Source organism: Neodiprion fabricii, chromosome 4 (genome assembly GCF_021155785.1).
Source record: "Neodiprion fabricii isolate iyNeoFabr1 chromosome 4, iyNeoFabr1.1, whole genome shotgun sequence".
Classification (NCBI taxonomy): Eukaryota; Metazoa; Arthropoda; class Insecta; order Hymenoptera; family Diprionidae; genus Neodiprion; species Neodiprion fabricii.
Window position 1 is genome coordinate 2,078,312 of NC_060242.1, and position 18,333 is coordinate 2,096,644.

General features: G+C 44.2%; 1 protein-coding gene across 2 annotated transcripts in view; it reads right to left on the reverse strand.

Moving 5' to 3' along the window:
* LOC124181124 (nuclear hormone receptor E75) overlaps window positions 1-18,333 on the reverse strand; it is a 146,442-nt gene that overhangs the window by 119,125 nt on the left and 8,984 nt on the right. The window contains exon 1 of one of the 2 annotated variants that reach the window (XM_046567371.1): window positions 4,241-4,671. The exons of the other annotated variant lie outside the window; for it this stretch is intronic. Coding sequence (XP_046423327.1) covers window positions 4,241-4,511 — 271 coding nt within the window. The 5' untranslated portion in view covers window positions 4,512-4,671. Of the gene's footprint in view, window positions 1-4,240; window positions 4,672-18,333 lie in introns of those variants that run through there. 2 annotated transcript variants of the gene reach the window in all.

The window sequence follows — 18,333 nt, forward strand, 5'->3', positions numbered from 1 at the left end:
GGTTCAAGTTTGGTAACGTTCGTGTGACAATGGATTTTTACGAAATATCGTTACTTTCACGAGGGTCTAAAGCAAAATAGAAGATCACGCATATCTTACGTAGGAAAAACTCAACACATCCAGAGTCATTCCGGAAGACATTAAATCAATGATTTTTTCCTCAATCCTCCGTAACGTAAAAAGTTACCAACTTCAATACGTTAGAAAAAAATAGACGTTACAACGAGGCGGATGAAGAAAAAATATTTTTCCAGCCTGCAGAGACATACGTGGAGCATATAATTATATACCGGTGGGTTTCAAGTTCCTAAAATATATCCATTATCCTGTGAAACGAACATATATGTGTGCATATACGTATATATATATATACATACACATACATATACACATTATCGCATCCGTCGTCCCCCGGAACGCGATAATGCAGTTCATGCTGCACCGCGAGGCGTCCGCACGTGGTGGGAGGCATGCGCGAGTACCTTACCCACGGATGCACGGACTCCTCGACGCACGTGTTACGAACGAACATGAGCGCGGGAGGTAAGTGAGGGGCGGGGAGCGTACACCACACAGCTTTCAAGAGTGCCTCCCTCCCCTCCGTCCCTTTCCTCCTCGTCCCTTCTCGTCCCTTCTCGTCCCTTCCGTTCCGTTCCTCCCCGTCGTTGGAGACTGTCTGAAGGGTGTCTGGATCCGTGGCACACGATGCAGCAGCAGCAGCCTGCAGCCCGTAGCCAGAGTCAGGCACTGCGTGCGTGCGTGCGTGCACTCCACGCCCTGTGAAGGACGGTCGAGAGGACCACGACCCGAAGACCCGCAGCAGCGGCAGCATCCGAGTGCACAACGGGCACACAGACGGACGTGTTACGCTCTCGCTGCACGTTCACACAGCCTCTCGAACCACCGTCAGACATCGACGCGTTGGGATGGATGCGAGACGAGACCTCTGGAGAGCGTAAGTCGCTCGACCGTGCTGAGAGATAAGCCGGAGAAGAGAAGAGAAGAGAAGAGAAGAGAAGAGGGGAAGAGGGAGAGAGCGAGGGCCAATCGGTTCTAAACACCCTCCTCGTGAGCTTCGGTATACAAATGCGATGATTCATGTTCGCCTTGTAAGTTACTCGGTACTTGAGGAAGTTCTTTCTCGATTACATTTACCCACTTTTCCAGGGATAACGAAGATTGTTTTTTTTTCTTTTTCCTTGCACCGAAATCACCGCGGTAGCTTTACATTTCTCTTCTCAATGGGATTGCTATTTTGAACAAATTACAGGGTGTGGTCATCGTCACTTCAGCTTCTCATTTCTACCGCACTTTACGCATCGTAAAAAATGCCGATTTGATCCTCACCCTGCACATCCAATCTGCACGCTACCAACAAGATGTCTGACAATGAGAAAAAACTTGCCGTACCGTCGCTGACTGGAGATTAAGTTTTCTCCTCACGAGAACCAGAACCGACAAGCTGCGAAGAAGCAGAATCACTTCCATCGGTGACGCCATTTGTAACTAAACAATTGGATGACGAATGAACGAACGTTTCTATATCGACATTTCCTCTTATATTATTATCCCGACCGATAACCTGTACGAAAGATCCTCTAGATTTCCGGGACTTTGAGGTTTCCCTGACCAATAGCGATCGTCGTTGAATATCAGAGGGTAAGAACCCGCAATACGAAGGTCAAGGTCTGCTCTCCGGAGCCCGGCTTACTACCGTCGTCCGCAAAGAAGAGAGCGAGTGAGAGAGGGATAGAGTTGGCACACATATAAATATAGGTGGGGTGAAACCTGCCTTCGGCGTTTAATTTCAGATGGAATAAATTAAAGCCAGGAAACCGGGGAGCTGCCGCAGGAGGAGGAGGTGGTGGAGGAGAAGGAGGAAGCTTCGCGAGGTTCCTTAAAGTGTTCTCTAGAGCAAAGGAGCGTAGTTAGTGTATAGGTGGTCGGTTAAACACGTCGGCGTGTGTAATCGGCCCGCATACAGCGAGCAGCTTCTGCCTGGATCTGTATCTACATGCTACCCGACCAACACGTAACAACGTCGATGACGCGATGTGTGACCGTGACCGTAACCGCGCAGTGAGAGAGAGAGAGATGGAGAGAGGTTCCGAAAACTCTCTTGAAAACCACTAACCGGTGATACATGAGGTACTATTGCCACACATTGGAACTTCCTACATACGTTAACGCCGACTTCTGCGCCCGCAGCACTCGGCACTGTACAAGGTCACTCCGGCGTAAGGTCACCTGAGACATTCTATCCCAGCTCCGCGGTTCCGCGGTTGTTTCTGAACAGCATGGCACAGCCAGCATTACTGGCGGCATGCAACAGCTTTCGTAACCGATGACTACGAGGTATCTGTGCCTTACATCCACCGTGAGAGTGTTGAGAGTAGCTATCTAGTTAAACGTACGATACGATAAAAATTCTTTCTTGGTACAAAATTCTTCCATGGAAAGATCATGCTCCGCCTGATTCGAGATTAGGCCAACAAATAACGCGCCGATTCGATGATGATCGTCGTTACCACGACTTTAGTTTCTTGGATTTTCGAAAATTCGTACCTATCTGCGGTAAAAAATACTACTTGAGATAACATCATCACCGTTGCGCTGCAGATTTCTCTGTGTTTTCGTGCACCTCGCATGTTTCTAGGTAACAGGTGTCTGATGTATTATGAGGAAAAGTTGGAAAAAATTGCCTTGGAATTCCAAAGCGATCTCCGCACTGGTACGATAAACGAAAGATTAATAAGTGAAAAAAAAAAAACAATTTATATCGCAAGTGCATTGTATGTAAAAATAAACTACTCGGTCACCCTACCACGTACGACTTAGTGAATTTCCCGGTGCACTTGACAGACCGCATGCATTGCATATTTTTCCGTATTTCGAGCGATAACTATTGACCAAAGAATATTTTTTACATTAATCTTTCTTGTTTATTTGCAAAGTTACTAAATTTATTTTGTTTTCTCTCTCTCTCTCTCTCTCTTTCGCGCTCCGTTTTCTGTTACATTCCGAGGACAGCGAATACATGCGTAATAGGCAAGGTGGATTCTTTTTTCATCACTCTCTACATTGCATTCGGTACGTACTTCTCTCGTTTATTCGTACGAAATACACAGCCAGTTACCTGAGGGTGATTGGCATTGACCTTGTCGCAAAAATACGACGCTTGGCAATTTATATTGTATACGCGTAATATCGCTTCTCCGTTTCGTTGTTCGATGTATAAAGTAAGACCGAGTGTGTGACAACGCATTGTGCGTTCTCCCCCTACTCTCTCACTCTCTCGCTCTCTCTCTCTCTCTCTCTCGCCAAAGATTTCCTTCTTTACTCCAGACGTCGGTTATTCTTTTTTATATAAGTAGGGTATACTCTTCTACACTTGGTTCATAATAATTGGTATGCATAATCGTGATGTGACGTATTATACTGCACTCGACTTATTTTACTTATCATTATAAGATACCAACTGCGTAATACACATAAGAATTATGCTCGGTCTTAATATACGCTTATAATCGATCAATGTTTTCTTTCTTTTTTTTTTTTTGTTTTTTTAACGTAAGACTAAAACGTTGAAATTTCACCAAATTTCTTCGTATCTGTGATCGTACGGTAAAATATAAAAAACGATTACGAAACAGGATAAAGTCAGTCCAAAGTTCTATAATGTAATGCCCTCATCTTAAGAATATTACTTTCGTCGCACATTGACTAACCGCTAGACGAAATTTGATATTTCGAAACCTGAAAATGATGCCGCAAACGAAATATCGAAATAAAAAACTAGTTCAGAATTGAACGAACACCAAACGGGTCCCGTCTTTTAGGTTAGGAAAATACCGATCCGTTTAAAAAGTTGTTACCAACGTGTTGAAAACAGCATTGAAAGAACGAGTCAATCTGCGTATTGGACCACTCATCGACGGGTGTCAACCGTCGGGCTAAAGTTCGTAACGTTACTGCAACGACGCACGTTTGTAAAAAAAAACAAAAAGTCGTCAAACCGCAACTTTAGGATTGGTTAAAATTAAATAAACTGTTAGTACCTAATCGAGAAACTCAGATTTTCTGAAATTAACTTCTTCAGGTATTCCAAAGGCTTAGTATATTAATTTTTCTCCCAACGTACATCGATACATTAACGTTACCAACTTCAGCCTCGTTAAAGAATCAGTGTGTAAAAGACCGACCACGACCGCGGTTCAAATAAAGGGACAAAGAATCTCACCGAGATCGGGAATGGAGCTGGTCGGTTCCTCGTGGTGGTGACCCTTGCCCTCGGCGGATTGCCTGACTCTGGGTGGGGGGGGCGGAGGCGGCGGTCGCATGCTGGAAGTCGAACTGACAACTACGGAAGTCGGCGGTGGTCCCTGGGTGTTTCCCGTTGTCGCGGAGGCGGGGGCGGCGGAATTGGTGCCGGCCGATGGTCCGGGGGTCCGGTGTCCGGGCGTATTGGTCCCCGGGTGAACGGGGCCCCGGATCTGGGTCTGCGGCGACATGAGGACAGTCTCGCCCCGACCGTGATGCCCCAAATTGAGTTGGGACGGTCGGGGGCACCAGCCGTGGAGAACCCTTATGGCGGTGCGCACCTCCGCCTGAAGCTCGGCGGCAGCGGTTACGCGCTGCTTCCCGGTTTGAGCCACCGTACCCGTATTTTCGACTTACGGGCGTTACGAACTGCAAGCTGTAGCTGTACGAAATTCTAGTTCGACCGACACTGACCCCTCCGCAAAGTCGTAGTATATAAGTACACGCGTACGTATGGAATGTACTATATCCGACAAACGGCACAACTGCAATTTATTAATCCTGTGTACAATATCACTTTCACTTTCCCCCTCAGCTCCTCTTCCTCCGCACACTTGTACCTATGCGGCAGAGTGCGTCTTTACGACGAATCCTTGTTTCGTAAACTCGGCACCGTGATAAACGCCGAACAAGAACAACAACAACAACAACATTCAACAATTTATATCCATAACCTTCATCCACGGTGACACTTGTTCGGGTATGAAAAAGGAAACTTCACCTGCACCCTGCACATTTATCATACGCGTGTTTTGTCACTTCACTTAACGAGTGCGTACGCGAACGGATGTATGTTTTGAGGCACCGTTGCTTCCTCAAACCGTAACGCACCCGACACTCGTTTGGGTGACACGCGGTGACGTAGTCATCGTAGTCGCGTCGTCGTCGTCGTCGTCGTCCTCGTAGTAACGTAGTCGTTGTCGTCGTCGTCGTCAGACTCGATCGTCAGCGCGTAAAACGTCGTTGAGCGGCGTCGGCGTCGGCGTCGGCGTCGGCGGTACCACTACGAATGTTACTTTGGCTACGCGAGACGAACCAACCAACGAACGAACGAACGAACGAACGACCGAACGAACGAAGCGAACGGCCGGCCGAGTTCTCCTCCTCGGGTTGGCGCGCGCGCTGCGCTCCCTGTGTCGTGTACGCACGTATGTGTACGTATATCGCCTACCCCAGCTGAGATGCGATAGGACGCAAGCCTGTGTCTCTACACCTATGCAGCAGTAGCTACGTGTAGGTGCGTGCACACTCTCGCCTTGTAAAAAACAACAATAACGTCGAACGGCGTTGCGCGTTACGCGTTGCGCGTTGCGCCTAGCGGGCGCAAAACCCACGTGTGCAAAATGTCAAAAACCTTTCGATTTCACTGTATCAACGGTGTGTCGTCTGTACGTATGTACAAGTGTACGCGAGCATGTAGAAATTAAATGCGCGCAATACGTTACAGTTGGCATTGTCAGTCGTACGGAAATTGATTATACGCACACAAGGACCGACGCACGCGTACGTGTATTTTAAATACAATACCGATTATTAGTGACCGAATCACAGTTTTTATGCACATACACACGTTTAATCTTTAAACAGGCGAGACAAATATATTACAGGCATATTATCTTTGCAATCTTATCTCTTTTCGTTATTATGTATTCATTTACGCACGTACGAAAGATGGATTACGTGTAGTCACCCACAATTTAGTTAGCCTTCTCTCGTTATTACATGATATTCTATTTTTAGATATATCATATATATACATGTACACCTTATATTTTCAGTATTAATACAATATATTAATAACGTGCTTATACGTTTGTATTTATAATGTGCATGTATAAAAGTGATACAAGTATTATTGTTACGGGTATACATACATTATATATAAATATATATATATATTATATATGTATACGTATACCGATGTAGAGCGTATGGTGTGCAGTATGCGTGATTAGGTGGCGATTTTTGGAGGCACCCGACGAGTGTCGTCGGCGCCAGCAAAAGTGAGAGTGGTACCGCGGTCCGGCTCGCGGTCGAACCGATGCATAGAGAAGCGAGGCGGAGCGAGGAAAGTGGAGGAGAGTTGATGAGAGGAGAGAGAGAGAGAGAGAGTGAGAGCGAGTGATAGGAGGCGAGGAGGGGGGGAACGGCGCGTTAACGTCCCGACGCTGGGTCTGCAGCGGCGCACGTCTCGTCGCGTCGCCTTGTTCAACCAAACTGAGAGTCGCGCGTTCCCTCTCTCTCTCAAGCAAGTGTGTAGAGGGGGGGGTTAGAAGAGTAGAGAAGACGACGCACACTTGGCACACTTGTAAAATTATATGCATACACGGATGTGTTGTACCTAGGATGCATCGCCGTGGTTACACAACATATATATATATATATATATATGTATTATGTATACATGTATATATGCATGCATATATACATGTATACATAACCGCATCACGCACGCACACGCGGTCCGTTCGTCGTTTATCGGATTATTACGATACATGTATTTTGTCCAGTATGTGCTTCTCTGGGTTGCATGGATATGTATGAATGTACGTATGCATGTTATATTACAATGCACCGAGTTACATATGACGTCGAAACAACGATCGCATGCGTCCTGCGGACCCAAGGAGTGGTTAAATAATAACGTCGACGTCGCACTACCGTCACGAAACAAAACGATGGAAAGGAAGGGCGGGGGACGAACTTAGGTTTAAACATTCGGAACTTTTTCAAACGATGCCCAATCATACGAATGTTATGATTTTTCGCATGCCTATACGCATTCGCGGATCTACAGCTACACGGGGTCAATGATCACCGACAATTCACTCGCAGAAATTTTTTTGCTTGTTTGTGGTGAGGGATTAAACAGTTTTAAAAAAAATCACGTTGCCACGACGAAGCACGACCAACGACCTCTTTACGAATGTACGGTACGCATGTTCTATACGTAAAATTGAAACACTTCTTAAAGTGTTAAGATTGTTTTGTTTATTACGGTTAGTATTATTGTTATTACTGTTATTATTATTATTATTATTCATACCGCTGTTACAAGGCACACGTAACATTATGTTCCGACAAACGAGTCGAGTCTTGGCTCGGCTGGGCACCGAGTGACGTGCGTAGCACCACGACCCAACGCTTCCCGTTGACCTAGGCGGGGGTAAAACCCGCCGATTCACCCGCCCAAAAATACGTCTATGTGTTGTAATATACACGCATGTGTGTAAAGTATTTTGAACAGATAGAGACAAAGACAGAGAGAGGGAGAGAGAAGGGGGAGAGAGTGGAAGAAAACGCCCAGGGACGTGGCCGACTTATCCCACTCCCCTCCGCTTATCTCCCCCTGCGCTTCGTCGCTCCCGGGAAAAAACAATATGTATTCAACTACATTGTCGGTGATAAGATGATGAAGAAAAGTGTAGCAGTTGGATAGAAAGAAGATAAATATAAAATAACATAGGGTATAAGAACGAAATGAAAAAGAAAAAAAAAAAACAAAACAAAAGTAAAAAGTTCTACCCATATTTTGATATACATGTATAACATATAATACGTTGTTAAGAATTTTCCTATACATTTTTTTTTTATCGTACGGATACTTCAATAATTATACAAGTAAAAGATTGTTTTCAACTTCTTCATTCGTATCAGTTTTTCTTTCAAACTTTTTATGAACACATTTGCAAAATGTATATTCAACGAGTCAAAGTAAATTTGAAACGGAAATTTTGTCAGCAGATTCTCGGGGCCCGCAAAGTGGTGGCACGGTCACTGTCAGGGGTGGCTGTATGTGCGCGGCCCAGTTGCGCGTCCGCTATCACGTGGCCTTGTCCTTGAACGAGGCTCCTGAACCCAGAGAGTGCCACGATTATCGATTAGCCCCCCTTTCCGCCCGCGTGTCGTCCGCTGAACTACAGCGGTTCTTGACGGGCTAAAACGTACATATATACCACACACGGGCATTAATATAGCCATGCACATAGCATAGAGATAAACGTATCATATGTGCCGTGCACAATGCATACGAGATAAAAGAAAAAAAAAATAATAAAAAAGAAGCTACGAAGAGCGGATAAAACAGAGGAGTCTATACCGCATGCCTTCGTGCACGTTGAAACACCGAGTCTATAGTCCGCGCTTACATAAAAGCCGATCGACTTCGTATGGAAATCGATTAGCATGATTAGAAGTGGGAGAACAATAGTCGCGCGTTATCACCTCTAGTGGTATAAATTAATAAAGCGTTGAAATATGCTTGACCTTAACGTTGATGAGCAAGGTAATTCTTGGAAATGAAGGTCAGAGATAACGACACATGTTGACGTTTGAATATGAATTTTGAAGTAAACATTTTGAAGAGGACTCGCTCAGCCAGAAAAACCATGCGGGATCGGTTATCGGATGTTTACGCTACGGAACAACTCGACCCGAGAGCCCGGAGGAATGCTCTCGGAGGAAGGCGGTCCTGGAGGGAATTGGACTGTTAGCCGGGACACGAAGCGCATCAAGCCGAAACCGAAATATTCTCTACAATTTCAAATCTGTCAAAAGTTCCTGTTTAAAATAAAATACCTTCTACAATTTGATACGAATTCATAAAACAGACCATATGTGCGACGGTACAGATTCGCGTGTCCCTCGAACGATGCGAAGCGTAGATTCTTTACCCTCACTTTGCCTTTAGACTCACAAATATTTTCGGATCACCTACGTAGAGCGTCTGACTCGCTGTGCTCTTCAAGTTTCGACTGCCGGACTTTGTTATCTGCACCTCCTATCGGTCGAGGCGGCCATAACTATAAACAACGCGTACTTGCCGACCCAGAGTGGATGCGGTTGAAACGACCGCTCTTCAAGTGTCGCATTCATCCCTCGTACGAAACTTGGTCAAAGTTTGGATCGAAGAAGGTTCTCAATTGCTCGAAAAAGAGGAATAATTTGTACAACGAAACGCCAAGTCTGTTTGCATCTCGGGGTCCGATTGATGCAAGAACAAATACCTTCCTCCTATTCTTTCTTTCGAAAAAAAGCTACTCGATCTCCGAGGCTTTCACCTGTTGTACAATACGTGTAAACCTGGAGAGTATTCTCCAGGATTTTCAACCCTCTAGGTCAGCCTGGAACGAAGGCCAAGGCCTTAAGATAAACGCGTTGATCGCGTTGTGAGAGAAACTGACGGACTGAATAGAAACCGAGCGACAAGGTTCTGCACCTGTAGGCTGATAGGAAACCCTTACTTTCACCAAATATCGATTACGCTGTACTGCAATTTCATAAGAAACTGAGAAAGAAGGTTAAGCCCTTGCACTAACATCAACGGAATTTGAAAGGGATATTTCATGATGTGGCATTAGTGCAACACGAAATGCCCATGAGCACGATTGTCGATATCGACGATGGTGCATCGGGTCAAGAGTCAGCGGTCAACTCTATCGTAAAGCGGCATGGTAGATGAAGGAAACACGGTGACGTTCGGTGAGATCTGCTTACGTTGTCTCTCGAGCAACCCTGCTCTGGATGCAGATCTCGTTATCAATAATTGAATAGGACCGAGACCTTGAACCAGCAGTGGTCTGATCCGAACTGAACGTTACCAGCAGCCAGACGGTGAGGTGTGCGGATGACGCAGACTACCTAAGGCCATCCGGGTTTCTCACCACTGAATCAAAGTTGATTGCATAATTTGAGGTCGCGAATGGTGACCAGGGAAGGGGGGTGGGGGGGGAGGAGAGACCAGGGACCGGCGTGGGTTCGCGTATAAGAGTCGTTACCCGAGGACCTGCTTAGATCTCTAGATCAAGTTGAATTATTGAAACCGGTCCACCGCGCAGCGCATTCTCTGTTCAGTCTGCAAGGTCCGGTCGGTCCCTCGCCCGGCTGACTGAATGTATGGTTGGCTGGCTGGTTGGCTCTTTGGTTACTCCGGCGTGTCGACGGGCTCGCCCAGCTCGACTTTTGTTGTATAAGGTTAGGGACGCTGACTCTCGTCTGGTTCTGCCTCTACACCACCAGCTCTGGTGTACGCCATGCATCCCACTGGCAGCCGGCCGCTGCCGAGTTAGAAGAGAGAGATATAATGTGGCGATAGAGCAAGAGAGAGAGAGAGAGAGAGGTAGAACAGCAGGCTGGGAAGAAGCGTGTACACCTTAGTCTCAAAGGAGGTCTGAGCTGACTATCTATTTGCGTTCCATCTTCTCGGCGTTGGTAGGCGTCTCGATATAAGTCAGGTTCATCGAGCTCATCGTCCTCGCGCTTCAGGGGATCGATTCTTTAATTTCACTCTTCACATTTTCCACCATCCAAGTATTCTGATTGGTTGACTAAACTTTGCAGACCAATCGGAAAGCTTCGATGGTGGTAAATGTGAAATGGGAAAAGTGAAATTACAGAATCGATCCCCAGGTTGGCGACCTTGCTGCTTGAAAAGGATGGATGAATCATATTTCCGGATATGAACGGGTACTGAACGGTCTGCATAGGTATAGATGCAGGATAATTGGGCGAAACAAGGCTTGCCACTAGGAATGGTCGTCATCAACGTATCTGGCAGTCTTTACTTTCAACAAGCCCGGGATTGGCAGACCTTGAGGAGACAAAGACTTGGTATCCGAGAGAGGTCAAAATTATAGCAAGTGGACGGAACCGAGAACTATGACTTGCCTGAAACTAGGTAGTCGCGACAGAGACGGAGAAATCCTCTCCCCCGAAAGAATTCAAGGAGACCTGGATGGTCGTTTATTAATTTACCACAGCTCGAGGATGTCTGGAATCTCGGTGGCCGCGGCAATCGAACGATCTGCCGATTGGCTAGGCGAGGTCACCTTTGTTATTCGAATGAACGAATTTAATAACTCTCCTTTCCGGCGAATGGAATCACCGGGTTCCTATACGCGCTTTCGCGATCAAAGGCCCTGTTGTCTTTCAACCAATCGGATCACGCTCTTTGGGGCTTATCATCGCTTCTATACCGTCGATTCTCGGATCCCCGCAATCGTTTCGATACCTCGCAACCGAGCGCGGCCAATAAGTATCAAGTTTCGCCTTTTGCATTTAGTCAAGGCAAGTGTAAACACACAAAGGAATCTCTTGTGATGTCTATACCATGTCTGGGGTGCAGGTGCTGAGATGGTTATCGGTATAATATTATACACACATCTAAATCTGTCGTTCATCTTTTTTGATGATTATTTTTGTTCTTTCGAACAAATATCCGCTGCTATACGTCATCGCCAGGCTCGCTATATGGCTATGCGTACATTCTTCGTAGATGAGTAGATATAACTAAGAAGTCTGGAATGTTTTTGAAAATAATTTTAACAAACAGGTGACAAGCAACGCGAATCAGCAGCCATCGAGACCGTCTACAAAAATATACGTTCCAATGAATATCGAACGAAACTCGTGTATTACTTGATTCATTCGTATTCCATCATCATGTACGATGATAAGCGCCCACGAATTTTCAATTTTCCAACAACCATTTCCTATTACACACCGAAGGGAAGTGCAGCACTATCTTATTTAACCAACGCACAACCACGTGCGCTGAATTGTTTCCTCTCTTAATTCAAGTCTATATACTCGATAAAGACGCCTTTTTATAATTTTTCCAACCGCTTCCTGCAGCGTTGGTGCTAAGTGAAACGTACAGTTACCGCGCAACACTCGTTACAGAGAGAAACACAGATAGACACCTATAAGGTATAAGCATACACGGTATCGTAACGACAGCCGGTATGCATATATATATGTATAGCAACGAGCATTTCCAAGAAACATTCTAGGCTCTTGAGAAAGTTGATACCGATTTCCAGACCGAGAACATGACAGGCACCAGCCACAGGTCTGAGATACGTACATACATACTTACGACGGCGATCGGAGGCCTCCACAAACCTCCGGAGTGGTTCAAGTTCAGAATGCCTCGGGCACCAGTTCAAGGTCCCCGGAGAAAGCCTTCCTTGTTCACTCCTCGCTTGTAGCAGCAGTAGCAGCCACAGCGACTCGACGACGCGACGCGACGCTCGCTTCTATAAGTCGGCCACTCGATACCAACTCATGAGACGTTGGTGTGCCTGTGCCTGTCTTGATCCTTTCTATTCACTTAGCTCGATCCCGAATGAATGTTCGATAGAAGGAGGGTTCCGTTCATCGAGCTGGGATTCATGCTTGTTCCATGGTCTCTTCTCACTTTTGGGTATGTGTACCGGATTAATTAATCGTTGCATAAATTTGACAGTCACGAACCGGGGAAATCATTACACTGTATCATCGTACATCAGCGTCCTATCGACTCCAATTCTCACAATAATACCATGAACTCTTCTTCTTTCCGGCATTGAAATTCTCCAACGGAGATTCCTGGGAAGACAGAGACCAGGAAAGAAAGAGATGATAAAAGAATATGCGAAAAAACGGCACCAAGAATCGTCGAGAATTCACCACATAGAGATCAAGTGATACAGTGATTCATAGTTGATGTTCATGCCGCGGTGTGGGTTCAGCCGGATGAGCTCTCTCCCTCTGGCTCCAGTTTGTCCATGATGGGTACAATATCTTAACTGTACTTGTCGTAACGGAGGGCAGCCACAACTCACGAAGAAAACTACGTTCGTCTCATAGTCAGCTGCAGGTCTTCTATGCAATGGCATAGAAGACAGAAATTTTTGACGATCCACGATTGCACAAACGGCGAAGGTAAGATTCAGCAAACTTTCAACAATCAAGAAAATAATGCAGTGTATTCCATTTCTCTATTGCTGTATTATATACATCCACTTGCTGAAATCCTCGTTGCAATTTCGATTCATAAACTCCTACGAAATTCATGGCAATAAAATTCATGCAGTGTTGTTTGTTATATATGGCATAAGAAGGTCATCCTGCGGTAGAATGCAAGGCAGTTTGCTCACTCATGCATGATGTGTTTCTTATTTCCAAACCTTCCATTTTTCACTCGCTTTAAAAATATCACTGAGGTGAAATTGCGGTTTCAAACTATACGGCTGATGAAACTTGGATCTATAATTACTCGGCATAGTCTTATACGATGAAAGAAATTAGAACCATCGCATCAACAGTCCGTAATACACATCACGCTGCCCTTATCGCACGGAACAAAGGAAAGCTGTAGCAGCAGGCGATATATTTAAGGACGCAAAGAGCGCCTGCACAGACCACCGTCAGGCGGGTAACATAACCTTCGCGGGTTTCTGCGGTGACAAAGTTGAACGTCTCTTTGAAGGTCGCTTCTGTTTAAATCAGCACCACTCCCTCCCATCACCGTTCTCAGTATTTCCCTAACGCGAATTCCCAACTTATAAGCTGGAAACAGCGAACTTACGAAAGCTCAAGAATCGGGTGTGAATAAAACCAGAATCAGGATCAGACGAAACGCGCGGCTTCGAAGCATGACGAAACCGATCGCAGCCAAGTGGTCAAGAGAAGACTCTCAGGCCTTTGTCGTTGGGCTTTTCCACGGTAACGTAAAGAGTTTTCTCGTTGTTCGGGAAGCTGATATTCCCGGAAGAACTTGGTCCCCGTTGTCGTCTCGAGGCCAGCGTGTGTTCGGCGCTAAAAATACAAGCAGAGAACACCGTTTCCAACAAAGCGAACTCACGCGGACTTCTGGGTCACGGTGCCACAATCCATTGGCGATATATGCCTTATACGTCGGTGAGAGTAGCTAGTCGCGAGTTGAAAAGGAGAGTGAAATTTCACCCGGGAACGGCGTTTCGGCCGGCAGCAGCATGTAAGTTCGGCGAGATCAACGAACCCTGGGCGCATATCGCCGAGGGAGGTGTAAGTGAATTTCTAACGCCTTGGGCAGCCGGATGGAAAGTAAGAGCAGGTGCTCCTCTCGACTGGAGTCGAATTCACCGCGCCGAGTCACGAGAGCAGAGTCCATGATCTCCAGCCGTGAAGTGAGACGCGAGAAATTTTCTATACCCCTCCGCCTCCGCCACCTCCGCCACCTCCGTCACCTTCTTCTCCCCCCCATTGTCTATCACCCAGAAACGTCAGCCTCCCGCTGAGCTATCCGCTTTTGAACCAGTGACCTTCTCGAGTCGAGAACCGGTCTTTGTTTGAAAACCTTATGGCCGCTGCTGTTGCTGGATTCTTGGATCCACTATGAGGCACTTATCGCCTTCTTGCCGCAGAGGCGGGTGCGTGCTTGGAGACGCCGAGTTTATGAACTTTGGATAGTGCAGTCGCTGATTGCATGAAACTATTGTAATTTTATCGGAAACGCTGTTCAGCCGCGCCGTTGGTGGGAACAATGCGTTTACACGATGATTAAGACTTGGTCGAGATCCTGGATGAGTTTTTTTTCTCTGTTTTAACGACGACACACTTGTGAAACGATTCTCTTTAACATTTTCAACCTAAAGTACAATTTTCATAGTATATTACTTGAATGAATTTATTGTGGTAAAATTTAACGATATATTTTCAAGGACGATTTCGTAATAACTCGCATTTTGTTTTTTTTTTTTCATCACCTGCTCAAACCTGTCTCGCTTTACACGTTACATATCATATATTACATTATATTATATGTATTAACTAAAGTGAACGGAATTACGACGTTACTTCCTCATCGCTTATAATAAGCGTTGGTATAAAATATATCGACGTTGTATAATATATATAAGTTGAGCATGTAACATGAGAAATTTTCGATACGTGCATTCGAAAATATGTTTCAATATTTGCATATCAAATACGTACATACGTACACACACTGTGTACTGTTCCGTAAAATTTAACAAGTTTGAAGCGTACTCTTGTTTTTCCGTCTGCACCGCAAATGGAATTAAAAACTTCGATGTAAATTTAACGATAAAATATGATGTAAAGAGAGACAAATGTTTGTCTCCTCACCCCTCCGCCCCGTAAAACGGACAAAAAAAAAGACAGAAATAAGACAAAAAATGTGAACCCGGTGTCCATTTTTTAAGGAAAAGTTAGAAAAGCAGTAATCACAAATTGTGAATATTTCTATTTAAACTGACCGTGTCGGGTGTAAAGCCGGAGTTGGAGGAGTTGATGATGAAGCCGCGCGATGACTCGACCGTGACCATGAGTCGGGTACTTGCGTACCTATTTTAGTTTTATCAATACACACATGCATGTTAGCTGATCAAAGTCAAGCCGAGTCGAATTGGGTTAGGTTAGGTTAGGTGAGTTAAATCAGTCCCAACATTTGGCCAGTCAGTCGTACCCATCGCACTGTGCATAAAATTACCCACACTTACCATTATGTTATTATACATAAGGTGTATGTACTGCGTATACGAACTGCGAATATATAACCGAAACTGGAAGGTGAGTGTGACATTGTGCCTTAGTCATGTACGATTTGACGATAATTTAGCATCACCGAATTCGCAATTTTTACAACTTGTATAAGACTTACACGGCAACTCGCGGTTTGCCTGGTAACAGCTGGCATCATACCTAGATAGGTGTATGACACACACACACACACGCACGCACGCACACGTCCACGTACGAATGCTATTATAGGTGCGCCGGCATGAAACAAGTTAATTTGGATAGCTGGCGATGAGCGAATCCATCCGTGTGCGGGCGTTTCTATTTTACTACGCGTTTCGATTTTTATTACATAGGTATAAGGTACATCCGTAACGATCGTTGTAAGTTATATAACAGCTCATATTTCGCATGCAATTTTCTTTTTTTAATTTTTTTTTTTTTTCCTTTTGTCTGCAACTTCTATAGCGCAGTCAGCTTAGGCGTATAATGTGTAATAACAATACAGGCACACTTGTCGTTTAGAATGTTTTTGCTCCGTAACATTGCTAAATATTGAAAAAAATTCGGAGCAAAACTTGTCATTTTTCTCGTGGATGACTACAGTTTATCATTACCGATGCGGCTCTCGTTCCGAGCCTTCGCAAAAAGGCAATGAAGATAGAAAAACAACAATGCCGTGTTCATTTTTTGTAAATATATATATATATATATATATCGCAGGCACATGTATTATATGTACAAACATCTGTGCCAGTGATGTTACGCGTACGCGTATACAGGCCTACGTTCGCACAAATCCTTGCGGATTATTGAAATGCGTGTTATATTATGTCTCCACCGTCCCTGACCGTCGCCGATTGACCCTGTTAATACTAATACGGCTTACGAAGTGTGTTTAAATTTTGCGATGCCATGTCGCCTCGTATTACGTATACATATTATTATACCCATGGAACCGAGGATATTCGCGCACTCTAAATGATGTGGTTATTGCCATTGTGAAAATCCCGATACCTAACTGCCTACATCCATCCCTTGTTTCGCTAATAAAAAATCCATCGTGCAGCGTCACGCAATGCTAAAATTTTGTAAAATCTGCGATGTATATCTGATGCGAATTACTTGCATACAACTTTTTCGTATCACTCGAAATAAAAACGGAGTACGTGTATTATGTGTAACTTCATCTCGGACCGGATGATAGACCGCGACAAACGAAGCGTGTTTGACCAGGTGAAAATAATGACGGATCTGGATAAATTCTGCAGCATCAACAACGCCGTCAAAATGTGAGGGCTGCGTGTAATGCGTGTCACCGCGACCTACCGTAAATTATGGAACTAACTCAATTAACTCGTAATGTGTCGGGTCTTATCTGTTATTCTGCCTGTTAATAGTACGCAGAGATCTATGAAAGAACGTATCCGTGATGTTCTACGATGTACAAATTAATATGTATTAAATTAGTGTATAAGAAAAGAAATATTTTTTTATAATATCTATAACATACGTCTTGGATGTTATAAAACCGTTGATGAGAAGAAGACGATGTACAAAAAAACTGATTTTACATCTCTATTTTTCATTTGACGAAATACGTTTGATTAACGAGATATACAGGATTCAGATTTTCTTACTATTCTCGACCTGAGTCAATATAAATTGCGCCAATTTATTTAAATATTCAATAAACAGAATAACATTACGTGTGAAAAAAAGGTCATTATTGTGTTATCTGAGCGTTATCGCTCGAACGATAATTCACAGTGTCGGTAGGTTGAAACCTATAGAGTATAGATCGTGATTAATACATAACCGATATGCATCATTGAACGTCAAAGAGGAGGAGGCAGAAAATTCGCCTGCAAGCATCTTTGAATAATTTTTCATAAAACACTTCAACTTTTTTTCAACTCCAAATTTGAATTATAACTCAACGATGCATCTATAGGTATATTTATACATAAGTGTGATGACTGTAATGTAAACTGGTGCAATCTCTTGCGTATAATCACGCTCGTTGCGAGCGTTCGGTAACCTTGTGCTAACTTACGCAGGCTAATAATTATTTTGCAATCACCAAAACGAGGTGTTATCACACGCTTAACGCGCTCGCTTCAACAGAGTTCGCAAACGTGTCAAAGCTATTTTTTTTTTTTACATACCTTGCACGCGTGATGTGACTGATCTAATTTTAGATAGAAAAAAAATGCAATCAGTTCGTAACGACAATGTAACGATTCATTTTTAGGAAAAACAATTATTTTACAACCGTATAGGTTCGTCTCAAATTGAATAATCTATTTTTAAAAAGTAAAGTGTATTTAAACTTTGAACATTAGACTCCTTTAAAGCCGTTCTAAGTTTTCAAAACAATGATTTTCTTTTCAATATTTCGATACGTTACACGTTACTAGTAAGAATGACCAATAAGCATAAGCTTCTGGACAAGATACCGAGAGAACGGATTAAAAATCGAAAAAAAAAACAAAATAAAAAGTTCATCCCTATTTTTAACATCAGAGTTACGGAGAAGAATAAGTTATAAATAATTTGAAACCTTTGTTTGCGACAGAATTTTAGCGAGAGAGAGCGAGTTAGAGAGAATTATAGAAACAGGAAAAGTAGAATAGGATAGCAGAAGAAAAATGTTTCGGCGGACGATTACCGTGAACGCGAAAAGAAAACCGGACTACGGCTTGACAAATATAAGTAAAACTGCACGAG